Raw genomic sequence first — 24,510 nt, 5'->3', positions numbered from 1 at the left:
TTCTAATTTCGATTTTTTTTTTTTTTTTGGAATTTGAAAATTTGGTTTGCACTCTCCTCTTCCTTCCTTGATTGCGCCAATTGATGCCACTTACCTTTTACTTCTTCCACAAATGCTGTCAGATCAAATGAGAATTTCCTATCTTAATGAAAGAGCGAAATATTTTGACTGTATTGTTTTTAAGGTATTTTAATATAGTACTTATATTCCATTTGAGTGTGAGCATCTTTATATTTCTATTAAAAGTATTCGTAACTTGTATTTACATTTTTCCTTACTGTCTGAGTATTTCACACAGATCTTTTATCGTTGTCACTATGAATAATCTCAAGGATGCACTTCATTTCTATATTTATTTTCCAGACTGTTATATATAAGAGTGAAAGTATGGCAATCGGTCAAAAAACGACCCCCAAGAATTTTTACGTTTTTGGACTCGGCACCGTAAAACGTCGAAAAATGAAAAAAATAATAATAATAATAAATAAAAGAAAAAAACTATTTTGAAGGAGTCAACATATTTAAAATATACAAAAATTATATTTCAAAAAAATTACTTAATTAAAAATTACGACACATTAATTTTTCTTTCTTTCACGAGATCAAAATATATTGAAGCACCTCAATGTATAATTTCATTTCTCCTGTAAAATCAAAATTTCTATTTTACTTATTATATAATTAATTTAAAAATACATTTTGCAATGATAATGAAAATAGATTTAACATTCATTTGTATTGTTTTGCTTTAAATTTGATTAAATTCTTGAAAACATGGAATTCTTGATCAAAAGCCATCAAGAATTAATTTTAAAAAATAAATCTAAAATGCACATTTTTGTTATTGTAAGAAGCTTTTAATGATGAAATAATTCAGGTTGATCAAAATACTCAAGCTTCATAATTGCTGCTTAATAGACAATTAAACATATAAAAAACTTATAAGTAAATAACAGTAAAAATGGTGATCCAAGGAATAAGCTAGAAAATAAAGCTGCAGACAAAAAGATTTCTGATTCCAAATGAAAACCAAATCCATGTCTTAAAAGTAGTGTATATTTTTCATATGATGTACATTTTTAAAATTTAAAGTAAATATTTTAGAATTTCAATGTTAATATTGAAATCCAATTTACATGTATTAGCATTGTTATTTAATTCATAGTACAGTACTTCTGCTGTGGAAATTTTAATGGTTTGCATATATTACAATTTCAAAAGATTTCTGCTAATCTAATTAAAAATTTGTTTTAATTANTATCAGGGTGATACCTTCTCAGATGATCCTCCAGCTTGAATGCTTTCATAGCGTCATTGCTTAATACTTTGTTGTATAAAAGTCACATGGGCAGGTGTTTGTCCGACAAATGAGGGAATGAAGTCAAACGTCAAATAATAAACTCTGTACTACCAACACTTTTTTTTTAGATTCAGCCGTTTTTAGTAGCATTTATCTGTGGACAAAAATTAAGCTATTTAAATATGATAATACATAGCAATCAAAATTGATTCCCAGTGTAAAACCTTATTTTAATCTTCAGGGAACTTCTATATAGATTTGATAGAGAGAAATCATGTACAGTTCATGTACAGTACCTATCATAGACCTTGTCTTTAAAGATAGGAAGGAAACCATTAATGAATATGTGTGTACCTAGTTGTAATTGACTTGAATATTGAACAATCTTTACCTCAAGTCATGTTGCCACCTTTTCAAAATTGCTGACCTGGACATTTTAAAATTAAGGTGTTATACTTAGAAATAAAAAAATTAGGTTTTTTTATTGTGAGTAGAAAATAAATATTTTTTTTTTATTAGAAGGTAAACATGTACTGTACATGATATATTATTAAAGTAAGACAATAATCACATGTGGCATATCCAAAAATAATTAATAACAGTCTGATGTCGATATTAATTGCAAAAATAATACATAAAAGTAAGAATGATAAATAATAATACATACCAACATAAATACTATTAAGTTATAAAAGATACATTGTATGAAATACAATACATAATATAAATATGAGACACATGCAATGTCATTTTAAAGCCAAGAACTGAACAATGCACATGACAATTTTAAATCAGTTGGGAACTGTGTTCAAACAAACCTAATATTTGCAAGTTAGAATTTTAAAAGAACATTTCTGTCACTTAGCCTAGCGAAAAGATGGGGATAAGTTTTGGTGGGTGTGTGAAGTTAGTCATTAACCATTAAAATAAAATATTTGCAAATATTTTTATAAATTTATTTTGTTTCATAATAATTTCACAATTTCTACAAAAACCGGACAAATTAATAATTAATCCAGACCATGAATTTAAAAACAGGCTTGTCTGGGTGAAAACTGGCCTGTGGCAACACTCAAGTCATTAACAATGTCTTTATGCAATCAGAGAAACTACAAAAAGAAAATTTTATAAAAAAAAATTACTTACTTTTCTGCCATACTTCCAAACAAGATGACATTAATTCACTTAACTAATATGTACCTGTACCTAGTAATTTATTTATATTTTTGAAAATATTGGCTTAACACTTTTCTTCTCAAAATTCAGAAAACAAATGAACTGTGTTTGTCTCTGACATTCATATTTATAATTGACAAATTAAACAAGTCCATGCAAGCACAATTGGTTCAAGTCTGCCCCATCCTTGCAAAGCTCTGGTACAAGTCTGGAAAAGCATTGCTAGTGGTATCAAATGTGCATGTTTTACAAGTTACACATACTGCGACCACAAAGCAAATAGCCTACTTACACAATTTTATGAAATATACATATAATTAGGAAATTTATAAGTCTATTATAAGAAAGTATTACATAAGTACCTACGTAAGTACTATCTGTGTTATTTCATTTACGGGAAGCCAAAATTTTGGTGACGGCCTGCCTAAATGGGATCCACTCTCATGGACCCTCAAATTTTTTTCCACTGACATGGACCCCCTTGCAGGTTGGAGTCGACCTCTGGGGGTTGATATTGATCACTTTAGGAATAACTGATATAAACCAATAATGTAATAAAAGAATTTGACTGTATATTTCTGTAATAAACATTACAGACACACACATATATATATATATATATATCAGTTTTATCAGTTTAAAGGCATTTTATTTGTTTCAAAATTTTCAATTTTTCTTCAAGCTAATAAACAATGGGCTTTCATTGTTTTGCATCAAATAATGGTTGAACGTTGATACCATCAGATTATTTGAATCATGTCAAAAATAGCAATCAAATCATAATATATAGAAGCTAAATCTTCTAAAAATGTAAAAAAAATAGTAACTATAATGATTAAGAAAAGAAATTTTTATTAAGTTAATACAGCCTACATTTTTATTATCATGTTTGCAAAGTAGGTAATGATTTTAAACTTTTATATTTGTGCATTACTTACGTTAAATTAAACTTAAAGTTGAACTGCCACGTACTGTAGCCAGATGGAGTTCCGCCCTCCTCATCAAGAAATGTTAAACCCAATTGTATAATTTTTAGCAGATCGACATTACAGCGTAACAGCTGGTATTGATATTCAGCACTGCTTTTAAATTCACCTATGGGTCGAGCGACAACACCGGGAAATTCTGTATCCTAAAAAGTTACAGTAAAAGAATTAAGACATAAAATAATTAAGTAAACACTACAAAGCTATTAAAGTATCAGATAAACATTAAAGGAATTCAACTTTTTAAAAATCACTAGTTTTTAATATCATATTGAGTTTCATTTTAAAAACTATTTATAACTTAAATTATGGAGAAAAAATTAAAATCTTAATGTACTTGAATGTTCTGAAGCTTCTCATAAGTGAATCAAAACATGATTCTTAAATAATAGATACAAATTAGAGTAAAATTGTAATAAAAAATTAAAATTGAAAATCAATCCCACACAGATGTTCTTTGAAGCAATTTTCAATTTTTTATTTCCATAATTTATTTACATCTAAAAAATTAAATATAAAATGCATATGTGAATAATGGAAAAATATAACATGAAAATACCTATTAGAAAAAATATTAGTGAATCAATTTATTTATATTTTAATAAAAGAAACATGTAAACATGCTATTATTCAAATAAATAAATTTTAATTGTAATTGTATAATAATGCACCAAAGAAATATAATTCCTTTAATTTTTATTGTAGGAAGAGTGAATACAGGGAATAAACTTACCCTGTAATTGCTATTTTTATACAACTTAATGTCAATTTCCCAATACAAAGTGATTTTTTATTTTAATTAAAAATTTATTTTGATGTATGTATTATTACAATAAATTTAAACTTTAACCTATTAATCTACAATTCTGAAGAGCAACAAAACTGACCACATTTTTTACACAATATTGTTATACTTTTATCCAATGCCATATTAGCTGAAAATATAATTAAATGAAAAAAAGTTCAAGGAAGTGTATATGTCAGATATTAAAAATACAAGAAATTATAGAATATAATATTAATCTGTCCACTAATTAGCATTTAAAAAAACTGGCACACCATTAAATTTTCTTGATAGTCAAGACATAAATATAATAGGAAAAACTAATTTCATTTTCCTTCTCATTGTTAAAAATTGTATATAACAAACCTATACAATAAAAATTACCAATTCATTTAAGAATATACTAATACAATCCAGAAGTACTCAACAGAGATAAATTACAAATTTACTACACCTGTGCATTTGCTGAAAGAAATTTTTTTATTAACAAATGTTTCCAGCCTACTCCCAGAGGTCATTATCAGGTTTTTAAATCCATTTTTATAAAATATTCCAAAAATAGAACATTCCATTTAAATTTTAACTTTTGAAGTATTCTAAATACAAATTTAAAGTTAAATGAATTACCTTATATTTTTTCATAATTTATTTATTTAACAAAATACAAACAACAATAAAATTACAAAAAAAATATAAAATACACTATAACACAAAAGCCAAATATGATTATAGGGGGATACATAATTCAGGGTATTTATGTCCTAATCTTTTTTCAATGATGTATTTCCAAGCTGAAGATAATGCATTTGCATCCCTTCAGCTTGAATATACTAACTATATGAATTAAATGCAACTGTTATTAACTTCCATTGGCATATATTTGTAGTAGTAATTACAAATCAACTTAACAATATCTATATTTCTCTGTACTTATTATTTTAAATTTCATATTATAGCATATAACAGCAATTTCAACTAATTTTATAAGAATATATCACATAAAAATTAAATATCACAGAGAAATCTACATTTGAGTGTAATCTATTATGATTGCTTCAAATAAATAAGTTGTAAAATTATTATCCAAATTATTAGAAAACAATACTAAATGCTGGTTTGTTTCCTTTATGTGCTACAAAATTATTACAAATACACCATTAAATTTCTCATATCTCTGATTCCAAAGATTAGCCATTTGCCAGACAGACTGGTCACATGTAATAGTAATCTATCAACAACCTCTAACCCACTAATTATACACCTCCCATGTGTCTAAAGCAGTGTTTTTCAACCTTCTTGAATATGCGACCCCTTTACAAGTTTAAAAAATTCTGGCGACCCCCCACAGCATATTAAAACTATGTCAGTGATTTTAAAAACTACGTATTTAATTTTCTTTCTGTTGAGATTTAAATATCGATCAAAAAACTAATTGTACTGTAAAATAAACAGCTTTCTCACTGAAATTGTAGTTTTTTTTATTGTAGTGTAGGACCTACAAACACTTGTCTTTTTCTTTTACCCGCGACCCCCCGTGTATGGCTTTGCGACCCACCTGGGGGTCGCGACCCACAGGTTGAAAAACACTGGTCTAAAGTATACCTTGGACTGCTAGATATTTTATCTTGGATTGATATGGACTGGTGTTTACACTTGACATCCCACTGACACACTGTTAAGAGCCATAGCTAGGGTTAAATTTAAGCAAAATAAACTAAGAATAACAAAAAATTGTAAAATCACCACCAACAAGTGTAGTCTAAATAATATAAATTATTTGTGGCTATCCAGTAAACTAATCTGGTGGCCACAGGAATTTCAAGTTCTTTCATAATTTTGTTCTGATCAGAGTAGGTGCCAGACATCAGTTGACAGAAATTCAGAGGTGTAGTACCTGTACTATCATTTGTGAAATTTAATATTAAATTAGTTTAAGTGACAATTTCACAATTGAATATCAAAATTAAATATCTACTTGAAAACAATTTTTATTCAATGATAAACATTGAATAATTTGCAATACATCAAATCATAAATAAAATGATATTTGATTAAAACTATTCTGGAGTTCTCTGTCTTTTGTAACTTTAAATATCAAAATATTAATTAAAGTAATAATTTTTTCATTCAAAATAAAGAATTTTAGCAAATTTAAGTTTGATAATTGTCAAAGTTCATTTTCATGTTTTTGCTATTTTCCTCAGTGAAATTTTTGTTAACAGTATCAATGATGTATAGTTAATTTGTTGCAGAGCTAGCTCATTTATTACTTAATAATTCTGATATCAATAACGTCTAAATTTATGTTCGTTTTAATGATTTGTCAAGAAATATATCAACGTACAGTTTTACTATAAGAATTAAGTTCTACTTGAATATAACTTATTTCTTTTTCTAATTTTATGAAAACAACTTCACCCTTGACAGCTTACCAAGAGATAAGTGTTTAGAGATAGAAATGAGCAATGGAATTTATGTTTGATGATCTGCAACCATACATCAGATTCCAAGTGTTGCAAGAAACATCTATGGTACAAGAACTTTCTGAACCAATTATAGATATATTTATAAAAACTCACATCAATGCATTTTTTATTATTTTACCTTTGTAATTACTATATATTACTATTTCAACTATTATTTGTTGTATATATTAATTTAAATATATTCTATATTTAAATTTAAGTGTGATTTGCTAACCCTGAAGATGAATTTGTAATTACTTGAAAATACTCACTTGTTTTAAAATTCTAATCAATATAAAGTTACATTTTATTTGGTATTGTCAAAATATTCTTTTTAAAGTAATGTCCATTTGATAAAAAAATCACTTTGTATAAAGATGATCTTTTGATATTAATATTTTGAAACTTTTACAAAAAAAATTTCAAATTATTATTTCTGTAATAAAATTTTGCATAAATCCTAATTTATTTATAATTAAATATTATCTAAATTAACAATAATGATGTATTATCATAATGATATTCCTAGAGGTTCCTCTCACCATAGCAACATAGCTATATTTTTGTACTATATGTCTAATTGCTTTAAATTCTTCTTCCAAATTCTTGGACCATACATCCTTTATTCCGCAAGCTTCGTTACTAATGTGACATTGATTGTTTATGTTATTGCCAGAACTTAGTCCCGAAGGCGCTCGCATACTTTGTTATCTTGTCATTCAATAAAGTTTTCTGTACAAAACATTAATGATCAGACGATTAAACACTAAGAGAAAAGAAAGAAAAATCAGTTTTATGTTAAAATTAAACAAATATAGCCAATCTTTAAATAAAATGAATAATAAAAAAAATTAATTATAAAGTAATAATCTTTAAACATTTAAGACGTAAACTTAATAAATGCACTAAACCGCAAACTAGAAATAAAATTAATAATAAATTTAAATTTTAAAACTAAATATCAACTTTCAAATTATTAATAATTTTATACTTTTCATATTTTATAATAAATTTTGTTATAAAATATATTTTTAAAATAATAATAATAATAAATAAAAGAAAAAAACTATTTTGAAGGAGTCAACATATTTAAAATATACAAAAATTATATTTCAAAAAAATTACTTAATTAAAAATTACGACACATTAATTTTTCTTTCTTTCACGAGATCAAAATATATTGAAGCACCTCAATGTATAATTTCATTTCTCCTGTAAAATCAAAATTTCTATTTTACTTATTATATAATTAATTTAAAAATACATTTTGCAATGATAATGAAAATAGATTTAACATTCATTTGTATTGTTTTGCTTTAAATTTGATTAAATTCTTGAAAACATGGAATTCTTGATCAAAAGCCATCAAGAATTAATTTTAAAAAATAAATCTAAAATGCACATTTTTGTTATTGTAAGAAGCTTTTAATGATGAAATAATTCAGGTTGATCAAAATACTCAAGCTTCATAATTGCTGCTTAATAGACAATTAAACATATAAAAAACTTATAAGTAAATAACAGTAAAAATGGTGATCCAAGGAATAAGCTAGAAAATAAAGCTGCAGACAAAAAGATTTCTGATTCCAAATGAAAACCAAATCCATGTCTTAAAAGTAGTGTATATTTTTCATATGATGTACATTTTTAAAATTTAAAGTAAATATTTTAGAATTTCAATGTTAATATTGAAATCCAATTTACATGTATTAGCATTGTTATTTAATTCATAGTACAGTACTTCTGCTGTGGAAATTTTAATGGTTTGCATATATTACAATTTCAAAAGATTTCTGCTAATCTAATTAAAAATTTGTTTTAATTAAAATTATTACTATTGTTTTGAGATATTTCATATAATAAAATGTAAGATTTTACTTAACATTCCAATTAATATGAAAACTTGTTTTACTTGAGCAATAACCAAATACAAAACTGAAAACCATCACTTCAATATTAAAGTAAATTACAGTAAAACTAAAATAATTATACTAGAATTTGATTGAAAACATATTAAAACATAATGAACAGTCTTAATAAAAATGTATTATGAAAATATTATTTATATTTATTTATTTAAAATTAAGTAAAGATATAAATAACTCACAGATCATCCTTAATGTTGCAACTACAATAATAAAAATTAGCTTTAAATAATTTAATTCTTAAAATTATCAAAAATATGTAGAATATTCTAAGTAATAAACAGAATTTTTTGAAATCCATTTTTTTAAAATTTTGTATTAATAAAATTAGATTTCAACAACCATTCCATATTAATATAAAGATTCTATTAAATTTGACTGCTAAATTACTAAATTTGTAGACAATTACAAAGTGTCTAATATTTGACTTAAATAAGTTTTCAGAAGAAACAAAACAAATTACAGTGGTACCTCGGTATACGTCTGCTTTAGAATACGTCCAATTCGGAATACGTCCTGTTTGGACAAAACAAATTTTGCTCGGTATACGACATAATTCAATTATATGCACCATCAATAAACAAGTAGCACTATCAGTGTACTAGACCAGACTAGATGTTCGCGGTGCAACGGTTTATAACTTTGTTAAATTTCTTCTGATTTTAATTCGTAAGTAAAATTTTATTATTTTTATTAATCACAAATCACAAAAAGGCAAATGAAAAGCGACAGAAAACTAAAAAAATGACTAGAATTACAATGGAACTGATGAAAGAGATTGTTGAGAAATACGAAGGTGGCACGCGTGTTTGAGATTTTAACTGTTGCCTACCGTATTCCGAGAACAACGATATGGACAATCGCAAAAAATAAAGACATTATTAAATCTGGTAACATTGCAAAGGGGTTAAATCAATTTCTAAACAGAGATCGAAGACATTAGATCATGTCGAGAAATTGCTTTTGCTTTGGATAACTGAAAAACAGTGCTGGAGACAGCGTATCTAAAGCAATTATTTGCAAGAAGGCTAAAAAGATACATGCTGATCTCACGAAAAATCAAGCAGGAACTAGCCAGGAAAGTGAGGTGTTTAAAGCCAGCCATTTTTTTACACGAGAATGGATTAATCATTTTTACATTACTTCTTATGAGAAAGGTTGGTTTGGTATACGTCCAATTCGGTATAAGTCCAAACATCGGGAACGGATTAAGGTCGTATACCAAGGTTCCACTGTATTTAAAAATCTTACAAATAATTTGAATACATACTATGAGAAAATAACTCTAAGTACCTAGTAAATAAATTAATGTTTAAGATAGGAAAAGATCTGAAAATGGAAAACTAATCAGAAGCAAAACTAACTGCTAATAATTTTCTTTTATTAATTAAAAAAGGAAAGAAAGAAAAGAAAAGAAATATAAGAAACAAAGTTGATTTTAGCATACATTTTTATAAATCTCTTGGTTCAATTTCAGCAATTGTCTATATAAAGATCATCAAAATGAAATTTGATGCAATTTAATATATTAAGGTGACATATAAACTAAGCCTATATTCTGAAATTTAAATTCACTTATATTCCTAAATATAGTAAGCAATTTACAAATCATAAAATGCAATGAATAAAAAAATACAGTAAAACTTTGTTTGACGCTACCTCGATTAACATTGATTCGATATAACGCGGTCTGCTCAAAGCCTAAAATAAAAAAGCTCAAAATTTACACTGATTCAAATTATCACAGCAGTTCATTGATTTGTATATAATACGATTATTCCCTAACACAAATAAATCAGCAAAAGTTGACAATTTATCATAGTGCTGTACTTTCCTTAGTAAGACTAGAAGTAGATGAGCAGGATATTGAGGAGTTACTGCAGGTTTCTGGTGAGAGCCTTACCAATGATGATCTTCAAGAACTAGCAAAACAAAGAATTCATGTAGAACTAAAAAATAGCAATTCTGAAAATGAAGAACCCAAAGAAATTCTCTACAGATTTCCTTAGTAAAAGTTTGATAACAATAATCAAAATTGTTGATCAAACTGTAGTGAATGATCCAGATTTTGAAAGGAGTGCAAAAGCAAGACAGGGCGTTTTGGATGCGCTCTCTTGCTACTGACATTTGCTTAATGAAAAAAAAAAAAAGAATGCAACAAATAATCATCACTAGATGAGTTCATCACAAAAAAATCAAGAATTTCAAGAAAGCCAGGACCTTTGTCACAAAAAATGAACTTTACATTTCTGTGTACATATGTTTGTGTGTTATTTAACATATATTATGCAAATTAAAGTACAATTTGTTTATATTTGGTTGCGTGTTCCCCTTTCCCTATTTACTGTGTTCAAATGACCTCATTTAATAGTGTTTTGTTTAGCACTTTGTCATATAGGAACATATCCCACGCATAAGCGGGGTCTTACTGTATTATTGTGTTCTTGAGAGCTTTGTAAGAAGTTTTATTCTTTTATGGAAATTATTTATTTAACTTATATTTATGACATTTGAGAAATATTTTAGTTTGAATATATTTACTATTGATATTATTCAAAATTGAAATTTTCTTGGAATGTTTATATTGTCTGTTGATAAATCTATGCATAAATTATTAATGACATATAAACATTTTAAGAATAAGTGCAACTTTTATAATTTGTAGCAAATTTTTTATCACATGATGCAACATACAATTATATTATATGAGTCTAACTGTAAGAATAATGTTTCAGTTTACCTGTTTATGTTTTGAACAATGTATCTCATAAATGTCATAATGAAGTTGAAAACCAAATAATAATCCATGACAGCAAATAGTTTGCATTTATCTTTATTAATTGTTTAACAACTTCATTCTAAATTTAAGAATATGGCCCTCCTGTTTTAAATAGCTGAAACTGACCAGGAAATTCATTATTTCCTCAAATAAAACTGTGTTGTCTGCTTTTTCATTTATCTTACATATGAAGAATGAAAAAACTACACAATTTTTTTCTAAACATGATTTTTATTTAAATTATTGCCACATAGAAAATTGTATATGCTAATGTTTTACATTAAACATTATATAACACATTAATAAAAATCTTTACACCTTTTCATTTGTTTTGTATTTCTCAAAGTTTATTTTATTTTTATTTTGTTTAAAATTTTATAAATTCTTCATTATGGTGTTCCCGTAATAAAAGTTTTATCTTAATAATTTAAAATGCATAAATTTTTACAGCTGGCATGTTTTTGAACAAAATACACAACAAAAAATGCAAGTCCTTCCAGTAACAACATTTTAACATAATGTGAATGTTGACCTCTTCCTGAGGTCTGCATCAGGTTTAAAGATACAAATTCTGTAACAGAATGTATGAAACAAAACAACTACAGAATTTGAATTTATATCATAAAAATTTAAACAGATTATAAAAATTCTGCAAAATTCAAATTTAAATTGATAAATTGAAAAAGTTAATAAATATTATTGAACCAGTCACGAGTTCAAAGGTGTGAATGGACAGGATTTAGATGTTAAGGTCAGATTGAAGTGCACCTGCCAACACACAAAATTTGTTTTTTGTCTTTACGGTTAATAACTGGCCTGCTCACAGATATGGCTTTAGTAAGCTCTTAATCTATCAATTATCCAATAAGTGTAAGGCCCAGAGTAACGACAGTAACAATACAGATGATAACATAAACAACAAAAGGAAGATGAACACTAAGTAAGTGGTAATTACTTACAAACATCACTTGAATATTATGTATAAACAAATAGCAACACATAAAGGTGCTTACATTGCATATGGGTAACCCCACTCTATATGCACTACTAAGAAACGGTAAAGACACCATAAACAAAGAAAGGGCACCCAGAGTATATAGGATACCCTTGAAAGATCATAAGTTTGACAGATCTCTAGTTTACATAGGTGCCATGAAAAGATTCCTCAAGGAGCATGTAAAAGAGCACAAATATTATATCAACAACACGAAACCACACACCACACTGTCCACATAGACTTCTGACAACAATGTTGAGGCTAAACTTGACCAGACAAGGTTAATATGTTATATCTAGCATAATGATCATATTAGAGATTTAGAGGTGTTAGAGATCTTTAAAGCATGCCAATTCAGCAATCATGTTAACCATAAAGACAAAAAACAAATTTTGTGTGCATGACAGATGCACTTCGATCTAATCTCAACATCTTAATCCTGCCCATTCACACCTTTGAACTCCTGACTGGTTCAAACATATTACATTTTTGAATTTTAACAATATAAATTTCAATTCTGCTGACATTGTTTGATATGGTCCATTATAGAACTTGTACCTTTAAACCTGATGTAGACCTCAGAAGCAGGATGAAAATGTTCCTATTTTGTTAAAATGTTACTGGAAGGACTTAGGTTTTTGTTGTGTATTTTGTTACAGAACACTCCAATTTGCAGAGAAGTTTATTCTAATTAACATTAATACAATCTTGATGATACAAATCTTTAAAGTTTGCAATGAGATAAGTTTGAATTTTTTTACATGTTAAACTTACTGTATAGTGTAACAATCTTTTTCCAAAATTAAAACAAACAATATATGGCATAAATTCTGCGATGAATGAGGAGGTTGGAACCTTATCAGAGCTGTAGACCATGTCCATAGGAGTAAACAAAATGAAAAGGAACCAGTAGTCTACATGTGACACTTTGCAAAGATACAGCTCATCCAAAATCGACCTACCTGAAATTTCGAAGACCCTCAAAAACAGGGTTTTATTTAAAATAAAAAAAGTAAAAAATAAAGTTACTTCTCAAAACAATGCTAAAAATTAACTACTGTATTTACAAATTTAGTAAAAATGGATAAAAGTCCATAAAACTTGTAAAATGCAATCGCATTAACTACTACTCAGGTTATGATTAGAGTCACGCTATAAACATGCTTTTTTATGCAGCACTCAAAGAAGCACTTTACAGTGAACACTCTGAAATCTGTTTCTAAATGGCCAACACTGCTTGTGACGTCCATTTTGCTACACTCTCGCTGCATAAACAAATGCGGCCTACATGTTCCATTACACTTATCACTTGTTTAACACGACTGATTTCGGAAAACTGTCTTGTAAAGGATAACATGTAAACTCCCAGTTCCTTTTGGCTTTTTTACTTCTATGGGCATGGTCTACAGCTCTGATATAGTCCTAAGTGCATATAGCTAGGACTGCTATAGTCCTAAATGCAGATCAGAATGATGCACATTCTGATCTGCATTTGTGCACAATGTACTATATCATCATATTCTATATTTATTCTGAATTTGAAACTAAGCCTCAGTTATTCCAAATTACTTTCAAAACTAGGAATAAAAATTTTCAGGAATATTTCAATAAACCACTATTCACCAATTTCATCACTAAGGGACAAATTACTCATTGCACTTACAAATTACATGCAATGCAATAAAAAAAAAAGCACACTGTTCTCACTGTTTGGCAATAGAACAAGGTACTGTACAGTACTTTCGATAACAGGGATTACTACCTTAGACATCGAGCATCAGTTTACCAAGTGGTGTTGAGTTTTTTGAATCAAAATGCTTACAACACACAATTCTGTAATGTTGTCGTAACAAGTTCCTTTTCGAATTTCAGCTGAAATTCTAAAAGGAAAATTGAGCAAAGAGCAAACATTACATTTTGTATTAAATTTGAGAAGTATGCTGCAGAGATCCTCAAAATACTTCGGAAGGCCTAACAGTAACTAAGCTACAGGCAAGAGCACAATCTTCAAGACCAAGAAGACGAGGCAAATCGGGAGCACGACAAAGAGCACGTCAATCCTTTTTTCAATCATAAGAAACTTTGCATAATAGAAATTTGTTTCTCCCAATCGGATCGGAAATTCAACCTATTGCATAAAGACGTTCATTACAAAAGATAAAAACCAGAACGACCGAACCCGGTTCCTTTGCGACAACGCACCCACGTACGCAGCCTTCAAAGTACAAGCATTTTTGGAAAAAAAGCAACACGACAGTCTTCTCCCATCCTCCTCACTAGCCAAATTTAGCCCCTCGAGATTTCTTTCCGTTCCCCAGAACAAAACGAAAGCACAAGAGTCGACGTTTCGACACGATCGAAGAGATCCGGTCCAAACTGCAACAAGCACTTTGAAATTTTTGAAAAATCACAGTAAAAATTGGCATTCGAAGCCAGGCGGATACATCGACATCACATAAATTAAAGGGTAACTACTCGGATGGGGACGACGGCCAGATATAAATTAAGCATAAAAATCTTCACAAACCACATCCGGTTTCTTTCTCGATCACACTTCGTACAATAAAAGATAAAAAAATAAATAACAAAATAACTTAAGCCGTAAACATAATTACCAACAAACGCAATATTCGGTCTGCACTTTTTAGAAATTACACTTTATCTAACGAAAAAAAATCTAACACAGGTCACTTAAATAACAAAAAAACGATGCCGTCTACACTCGGAGCTAGCAGCCACTACAATCAAACGAATTTACAAATATGAATCCAATATTGCAAATTTTACTTTTAACACAGAAAGAACAATTGGCAATCTCACTTTTACTTATTTATTTAGTATTTTCAGAAAGAGAAGGAAAAATTACATTTTTGGGTGAGAATTCAGAGAGTTTCGGGTCGGAATCAAAAATGAACTTTCGGTAGAGCAATATATCAACCAACAATACAACTTGAAACTATGTTGTATGTGTGTACGAACAATGTATTTATATATGAAGTAGAACGCCTGTAACAATTCATCAAAATATTGACCTTAAAAGACGATTAACTGGCCTGTATTTTGGGGAGACGACATCCACGTAGTCAGGAAACTTAAAATAATTTCGTATAAAACATTGCAAAAGGTATTTTTTATGTAAAGAATGAAAATTTCTGCAACCATCTTACATGCGAGGAAAAAGTTAAACAACAAATTTACACGTCAACAATTAATAATCTACTATTTACATATGAAAATCTTAATTAAAAATGCATAATAAAACTTAATTTCGTTAATTAAAATCGATTGTAATTACCTTAATTTTAAAAAGTTCGATTTCAACCAATTATCCAACCTCATTCGATACCTAAGAAACATTGTTTACCCATAATGCATGTTTTAAAAAAATTTATAATTCAGTATTTAAAATATTTAAATTTTAATTATTATTTTCTAATTTCGCGTATTAGTAAATATAATTCTAAATTTATAATTATGAAAATTTTAATTATTAATAAATTTTAGTAATGGCGCTCTACGACGTCGTACGTCGCTTTGAATGAGTCAGAGGACGACGATCCGGAAAATAGTCGAGAGTTTTTTTTATATTACTTTTGCAATTAGTTATAAATTAATATAATACTTGGACAATTTCTGTAAGTTATATTTGTTATACGTAATTAAACTTACCAAGATATTATACGAGCGAGTTATGTAACTGATTAATTAGTGAACTTGAACAATTTACTTTAAATATTCGAGATTTGAAGTAAAAAATTATAGATTTATAATAATTTAATTTTAAGAAGATGAAGATGATACATAACTGGAAAATAAAAAGGTTTTGGTAAATCGATCAAGTGTATTTAACAGGTTGTCTCGAGTGATCGCCACCAGTCCTGAAATGTTCGCATTTCTGCATTACACCTCGGCCCTGTTTATTTTCTTCGGAAAGTGTACTCTTCAACGTCAGTTTGACGTCATTTCTTCAGTTTACAATGAACAAGTTTACAAATCGACGTAAAACTGTACACTTTATTGACGAAATGAACAAGTCTCTCCCTTCACTTATTGAGCAAGTTTCTAAATCTGATGGGGATGCACCTGTTTTGGCTCGATTCGACCTCCGAATCTGACCTTATTGGAGCCGTAGAGTGTACCCGTAGGAGCAAAAAAATTAAAGGAATTGTATGTCTACCGGCCACCCTTTGCCGGTTACGTCCCCCGAAATCGGATCGCGTTGCTTTGCATAGATTATTATGTCTAACTATTTAGCTTGCGCGAGTGTGCCAACCTCTGGTAGCCCGCTCGACTGTTTGTGGAGTACTCGATGTTACGTAGTTTTAGGGGGTGTGGGGCTTGCCTCCGCCCAGCACCGAGGTGCACGACTACGCATGGAATGTCAGTCGAGGCCGACGATGGCTACCTTGCGGGATGTGGAGAATAGGCAGTATACCGATACGTGTTAAAAACTGACCTTTGGAGACGAATATCTTGCCGAGGGTCACCCGTATGGGTACGGTTCATTTGACTTTTTTGCTCATAAAGGGGGTCTATGATTCTTGGGGGTGAGAAACCCTCGTTTGGAGCTTGAATCGTACCGTTGTGGAAGATTGATATTCAATTCCTGTCTTAATTAATCTTTCTAATCTATTGTGGACGGTCGAGACGAGTTGTTCCTTGTTTCTTGTCTTTGAGTACGCCCGTGGGATTGGCCTTTCTGGAACGACCAAATGTCGTTTTGGCCGTTTGGCTCGTGTGTACTGGTATTGTACGTTGATTGCGTAACGATTGATCGACCGGTTTGTGTTATGTCGTCAAAAGAGATAAGCGGGCACTTATGTGATTAATCTTATACATTTATATTGGCTCGTGATCTGTAATATATCCATTTTTGTCACATTGCATTGCTTAACTCGGTGTTCCGCAACCTTTTTCTACTCCCGGTACACCTCTGACTCGACATGACTCAACACGGCACACCAAAATTTATTCCCCTCAAAAACGTATGATATGATACTATCAGTAGAATTTTGTAATGCCATAAATCTATTATTATTATTATGTTGAGTTTTGTGAGTTACACTCGGTTGACACCGATGGCTGTGTATTACACCGGACACAGCATAGTAACCAAAACAAGACAAAATTTAAATAAGTGTGTCAGTGTGTGTCTGTATTCAGGAATTTCCTAACAATATTATATGTATTCAATATAGTGGCCTTCTGTAGCATGATGTATGTGTTTCTATTCAATTTTAATGTTCCCAGGCTTATGTGTAGTGTGTGTGGTATGACACCTGTAGAGGAGAGAACGACAGGTATAATAATAACCCTATCCATCCTCCATAGATGCCTTATTTCTTGGGCGAGTTCTGTGTACTTGCTGATTTTTTCACTGCATGTGTTTTGAACATTGTGAGTGTTTGGAACAGATATGTCTATAATTTATGTGATTTTATTGTGTTTGTCAATGAGACATAAGGTAAGAACTATTGTGGTAAATTGTTTTATCTGTGATTATGGCTGTCGCAGTACATTTTGTGCGCATTGTTTTCCAATACTGTCTGTGGAATGTATTTCTAGTATGGTTCATGGATGTTTAATAATTTGATGTTTCTTCGCAAGCTCTTGATGTATTTGCTACTTCATTATGTCTATGTAAATTATCTGTCTGTGCCAAGAATTTGCAACCATAAGTGATGTGTTGTATGGTTTCTGGCATGATGTGACATTTTCTGCACGTGTCATTTGTGAGCGTTGTATCTTTGAGTATGTTTTCTGTAGTTTTTAGTATTTATGACCTGATCCTGTATGGCAATCATGAATCCTTCCGCCTCCCCAAAGAGGCATCCCCGAGCTAACCAGCTATTTGACGCAATTTTGTTAACAAAATCCTGGACCAGGATTTCGTTAACAAAACAGTCGTAAGGATGTCTGCCATGGAATGCCTTTTGAGCCCACGATTGTTTCTCCTCCTTCCTTCTTTTTCTTCTTATTTCAGTTGATATGGAGATGCTAGCCACGTAGGCTCTTCCCATGATTGCTTAACGATGTCTATGCTATTTATATGTTGTGTCGTGTCCATACGTTGTGAATGTAAATTTAATGGTGTATTATTTGAGTCTGCTAGAGTTACTGCTTTATGCAACTGTAATGTTTCTTGTTTTTAGTAGAAAAACTCTCGCAATGTCTGTATTTGTTTGTAGTGGAGGTTAACTATGTCGATCAGGCCACATCCGCCATCTTTACGTGGAAGGGTTAATCTTTCTATGACAGATTTAGATGATGTTGTTTATGCTTAGTAAGTGTTCTTGTTTCCATTTGGAGTTGCTCGAGATCTGTGTGAGTCCAATGTATAACTCCAAAAGAATAAGTGAGTACTGGGATGACATATGTGTTTATTGCTGTAACATCATCTTATTTCATCAGTGAATGAAATACAAGCATAATAAACATAACAACTGTGATAAAAATATATAAATAAAACTTGAGATTAATAGAATATGTAAAAGTTCACGTCACACCTTTTACCTTGTGACGGCACACCGGTTGCGGAACACTGGCTTAACTGCCTGTTATACCACATACAGGTATACCTCGCCTTATGTCGGTAATTGGTTCCAGGAGAGGCGACGTAAGTCAAATTTACTTGTCTCCGAATCTACTTGTCACTAGGCTAAACCATAAATTACCATTCCCGGTTCTGTATTTTATTTATTAATGCATTTTTAATAATATATGGTTAATAAGGATCTATTTTAAGCTAAACGATTTCCAACAACTTAACACTGCGTTGAATAATAACAACCCACGAAAAACCTTTTTTTACGAGTGTTATGTCACTATTAAATTCCACAAGTACTTTCGACCTCCACCGAGGTCTGCTTCAGGTGGTGACTGGCCGTGTTTCGACCCGACTGTCGTAACGATGTTGCCAACGATGTAAATAAATAAATAAATGTGCACGTCGGATTTCACCCCTCCGACCGCAGTTGCTCGAACTCCTCGAATAAATACTTCCACACCTGTGCAAGTGTTTCCCCATCCCTGTAGTTGATGCAGTTGCCCCCCATGATAGCTTTGTGAATCTCCCAGGTCTCCAGGTGACGGATGTGATCAGCACGGAACGCGGTCTGATAAGTTTGGTGTTCCGGAAGTCCGCCCTTATTTCAGGGTCGGTGACATAGGTCGATAAGGCAGTGGTGTGTCTTTTATGCTTAATTTCAGCTTGGTGTTCTCGTATTTGTTTCTGTGTTGATCGGATGGTGGAGCCAATGTAAACTAAGTCTATTGAATCTGTCGTCCCGTACGGGAATGGAGTAAACACCTGGGGCCCTGGTGAGATCCATTGCGTCCTTTGCGTTGCGCAGCAAGTCGTAAAGCGTGCCGGTTCTTAAGTACGCGATTTTGGTGCGGCTGTTGCTAGCGATCTCTCTATATAAGGGGTCTAGATGCCGGTTGAAGCGGACGACCGCGCGTCTCGCGTTTCCATCCGGTTGATGGTTTATTTATTTACATCGTTGGCAACATTGTTACGACGGTCGGGTCGAAACACGGCCAGTCACCACCTGAAGCAGACCTCGGTGGAGGTCGAAAGTACTTGTGGAATTTAATAGTGACATAACACTCGTTACAAAGGTTTTTCGTGGGACACCACCTGAAGCAGACCTCGGTGGAGGTCGAAAGTACTTGTGGAATTTAATAGTGACATAACACTCGTAAAAAAAGGTTTTTCGTGGGTTGTTCTATTTTAAGCTTACGAACAAATAAATTTTAGTTTTTAATATAGTACAGAAAAAAGTAATCTAAATTTACGAATGCATGTGCTGTAAATACAGTACATACTTGTAAATGTATATATTTTAATATGATTTTATGTGCTTTAAACACTTTTCTAGTGATATTATGACTTCAATATTTGTGGCAAACAGACATAAAGTCGAATAAAATGACTTAAACTTGATTTTTATTTTTCCATATACTTTTTTGACAAACAACGTATAATTGGGAATGACGTAACTCGAAACGACGTAAGTCGAGGTATATAACTTTCAGTGTTATAAAAAATGATAGCAATAAAATGAGATAAAATCTGTAAGTGTGAGATTGAATTGTGTTTGATTGATTTGTTGAAGCAAATGTTGACTTTATTATTGGGATATTATTGATTTATAATACTGTTACTTTGTTTGAATATTTACAAAATTTTTCTATGCCTCTAATAAAGAATACAACAAAACTTGTGATTTTCCAAATATGAGAGGGAATATTTTTAAAGATTCTGTAAAAATAAAATGTAATTTTCTATTCTGGGAGATAGAAATAGGGTCTTTGAATGGAAAATTTTATTTTAATAATGTAAACAATAACAAGCTGGTTTATCAATTTTGTCCTTTTTTTTTTTTTATTTCACAATATTTAGGAAACAATGGATGCCTATGAATGAAGCAAACTCTATGAGGAAACAAACCAATTTATAGTTTAAATACAACCGAAAACTATTTTAACTTTGTTAACATTATTAAATATTTCTTTCATTAAGAAATGTTTTCAAAAAATAAAAATATATATTCTATTTTCTCAATTTTAAGAAGTACTCTTTTTATTGTTTTGAAATACAGATGTATCTTACATCTGCAGCTGAAAACAGCAATTGGCTGTAACTACAAATATTGGTATAAATATATATTAAGCATCAATAATAAATATTTTTGACAATAGTATGTAGTAATCACATCAGTTGAAATGAGTTCTCCTGGTAATGAAGTATTTAATTTATATTATACAATAATATGTAACTTTGAAAGAAAAGTTATTGTGTATGAGAAAAACATGGAAATAGAGCTGCTAAACATTATCTATTTTGTGGAATTTATATTACTTTTGTATAGTTTGTATACTTTGTGCTGTTGTATTTTGTATATAATTACTTTAGTATTACAAATTTATATTACTTTTTATTACTTAACAAAACTTAATATGCTTCCTGCCTAAATCAGATGGTGCTACGATAAAGTGCCCTCTTGCAGAGGAAATTTGAAAAATGTAGTTACAATCACGTGTACTTACATAGGTACAATGAACATAGTTTTAAGAAATCATTTTATTTCCTGTTACAACTATCTTCTTCTTGAATTACTGGGGCTAATCAAACAAGTCAATAACCTTTAAACACCAGTGACAAATTTAATGAAAACTTCGAACTTTTTTGGCCTTATCCTGATTTTTTATCTACTGTATAAATTTTTGTATACATTATGTGTTTGAAATTTTAAAATAATTTTTCAAATATCCTTGCTCCAAGCATTCCATTTTGGAATTTGTTTTGTTAAAAACCTGAAGCATGCCTTGATAAAGCCAAAAACGTTTGAACTTTTCATTACATTTATGTTACTGGTGTTTAAAGGTTATTGATTTGTTTTGTTTCCTATTAATTTTGAGGATGATTATTTTATAGAAAATCCATTAGAGCAGAAAATATTAAAAAAGGGCATTTCATGAAGTTATTCAAAATATTCAAAAATATAAAGCTTTTGGTAAATGCATTCCACAAGTGCATGCACTATAAATCTAGCTAACAAATTCCATAAGTAAATTGTCCAAAAGAAAGTTAATCATCAATATTAATTTCGTTTGATCATTTTTTAAAATGTCATTAAAATTTAATTTTATAAAAGTTACAAACTACATTTTTATAAAAATGTATGTTTTATAATAAAAATAAAAATATTAATGCAAAACTTTTTAAAATCTCTTTAATGTTTATTACAAAAGAAAAAGTACATGGAAGATTTGCTGTCATCAACATAGGATGTTACAGAACTGATGAAAGAATCAACCTAGATATATCAACTTAACGGCAGTATATGATTTTTTTCAGCTTAATGACCAATGGAAAATGATTAATGCTTTTTGCTCATGCAGGGCAGGACTTCTTGGTAGATGCAAGCATGCAGCACATTTACTCTTTTAATTGTAAAGAAGAAAAAATAGAATCAAGAACAAGTTTACCACTAGCTTGGAATAAACTAGCAACTATAAAAAAGGAATACAAACAAGCAACAAGACTTAGCCATATTTTTGAAACAAGAAAAAGATAGGAAAACAAACCAATACTACATATCTCCAGCTGATCCAAATATAGTGAAACTCTTCAGATAGATACTATCTGCTCAATGAAGGGTGCATTGCTCAAAAATGCCATGGCAATGCAGTTCTCCAGATGGCATTATCAGAGACAGTGACAGACATTATTGTTTATTGGAAATAAAATATCCATCAAACCTTACAAATGCTTTTATAATTCATTAAGATGGACAAATAAAAGTAAAGCCTCTGTACAGCATTAATCAATGCATTTCTTCTAACTGCATCTTTTTTTCATTTGGAAAAAATTAAAAAACTACTACTGTGTTATTACTATAAAACTTATTACACCTTACTATACTACAAATATTTTTTCTTTATTCCAGAAGAATTCACTGATTTTGCCATGTTAGCTAAATCGTAACTCTGTTGTTTGTAACTAACTTCACCAATCGCTATTTTACTGCAAGAGGTCTCCGTCAGTAGCACAAAACTAGGCAAAATTTAGGCAGGGAGCCTATAAAATTGATTATTTAAAAAATCTTTTCACTATGATAAAAACAATCTTGGAATTGTGAGATTTAAACTTGATTTTAAATATTTGAAATTTTTACAATGTTTGAAATGTTTAACTTGGACTTTTTTCTCTAATCTGTTTTATTTAAAAACAACTTGAATATAATTTTAATCTTTTCTTTGTTTTGAAATTCTCTTCAGGCTGTTTGAAAAGAATCATTTTGTATATGAACAATCTTGAATATGAAGTGTACTAAGTTGAAAAATACTTGGTCTTAAGAGTGTTCTATTAGTGAAATAGTCATTATATTATGTAAAATGAGTATTTATTTTGTTTTAGAAACTGAATTTTTCTACTAATTATCTCTTTCATTTATTAATTGAAGGATATATAAATGATTTATATGCTTTTGAAGTATGATTGGATACTAATTGTAGTAATGAAACTGATTGGAATAGTTAATAAAAACATGGCCTAGAACAGGGGTGGCCAACAGTTTTGCCTCCGGGCCAAATTGGAAAGAAAAGTTTTTTACGGGCCAAACCAGAGGCTGTTCTAGGAAGATTTTGAAGTGGTGCGAGATCTCATTGTGGTGTCACCCCATAGAGACTAAATTGTACATAGAGATTACGGATACACTTTTCACATTATCATGCTTTATCAATGTTCTATGCTGTACTTAAGAGATTTGTAATGGAGGGTTAATTCTAACCAGACAGCGAGTTGTTGACCTTTTTATTTTTTTCTTTTTAGACATCAGAATTTTTCATTGAGCTATTCGGATTTGAATAGTTAATATTGAAAGATTAATTGTGGGCCACATATTCCATATACATAAATCCATTACACGGGCTGTTTGTTGGCCATGCATGGCCTAGAATCTACAGGGTGATAAAAGTCTCCCCGGCTGATTATTTCAAAAGCTAATAGGTTGGGTGTGTTTTAAGACTGCCTGCTTGTTTTGCTCATCTGCCAGCTTGTTCCTGACATGTCCCCCTGTGACTTGGGATCCAGCAGAACTGGATCTTTGTTTTCTTTGCCAGCTTGTTTGCTGCCTCATTCATTTCAGCTCCAAGCAAGATTGGTCTTTTCTTGTTTTCTAGTGTGTTCAAGGCTGTTCTGCTGTCTGTGTAGAGCAGGGGTGTCCAGCCCGCGGGCCGCATGCGGCCCAAGGCAAGTTCCAATGCGGCCCAATAAAGGTGTAAACAAAACCGACAAATGTTTTAATTTTTTATTATTTATTTATTTCAACGGCATAAACTCAGAAAAGAAGTTTCACAAAGCCATAAACCTTTATTCATATTTTAGTTTTGAGTGGAAATGAAATATTTTCATGTATTTGGAGATGTGTGAATGAGGAAGGATTATTAAATAAAGCTGGAGTTGTGACTCAAAGGATTATAGACCCAAATTTGGTGAAAGGAGAGAAAGGACAAAAGATAAAAAGTTGTCAGAAAGGTTAAATAGTTCTTCTGTTAGGCAAATATTGAGTCTTAATTTTCCAACCTTTCTC

At 30.2% G+C, this 24,510-nt stretch overlaps 2 protein-coding genes across 2 annotated transcripts in view; one reads left to right on the top strand and one right to left on the bottom strand.

Moving 5' to 3' along the window:
* Positions 1–15,815, bottom strand: part of LOC111638164 (CCR4-NOT transcription complex subunit 7-like) — a 46,730-nt gene extending 30,915 nt beyond the window's left edge. Inside the window, exons 1-3 of the mRNA XM_023383821.1 lie at positions 15,708–15,815; positions 7,254–7,477; positions 3,415–3,608 (exon numbers count right to left, since the gene is read on the bottom strand). Of these exons, the coding sequence (XP_023239589.1) occupies positions 3,415–3,608; positions 7,254–7,412 (353 nt within the window). The 5' untranslated portion in view covers positions 7,413–7,477; positions 15,708–15,815. The remainder of the gene's footprint in view (positions 1–3,414; positions 3,609–7,253; positions 7,478–15,707) is intronic.
* Positions 15,816–15,919: 104 nt separating this feature from the next.
* Positions 15,920–24,510, top strand: part of LOC111638156 (vacuolar protein sorting-associated protein 37A-like) — a 99,411-nt gene continuing 90,820 nt past the window's right edge. Inside the window, exon 1 of the mRNA XM_023383803.1 lies at positions 15,920–16,047. The gene's annotated coding sequence lies outside the window, so the exon portion shown is untranslated. The remainder of the gene's footprint in view (positions 16,048–24,510) is intronic.

Source organism: Centruroides sculpturatus, unplaced genomic scaffold (genome assembly GCF_000671375.1).
Source record: "Centruroides sculpturatus isolate CEXI.00-Female unplaced genomic scaffold, Cexi_2.0 scaffold895, whole genome shotgun sequence".
NCBI lineage: Eukaryota > Metazoa > Arthropoda > Arachnida > Scorpiones > Buthidae > Centruroides > Centruroides sculpturatus.
Note: the sequence above shows the minus strand (reverse complement) of the source record. Positions and strands in the feature narration are given on the sequence as shown.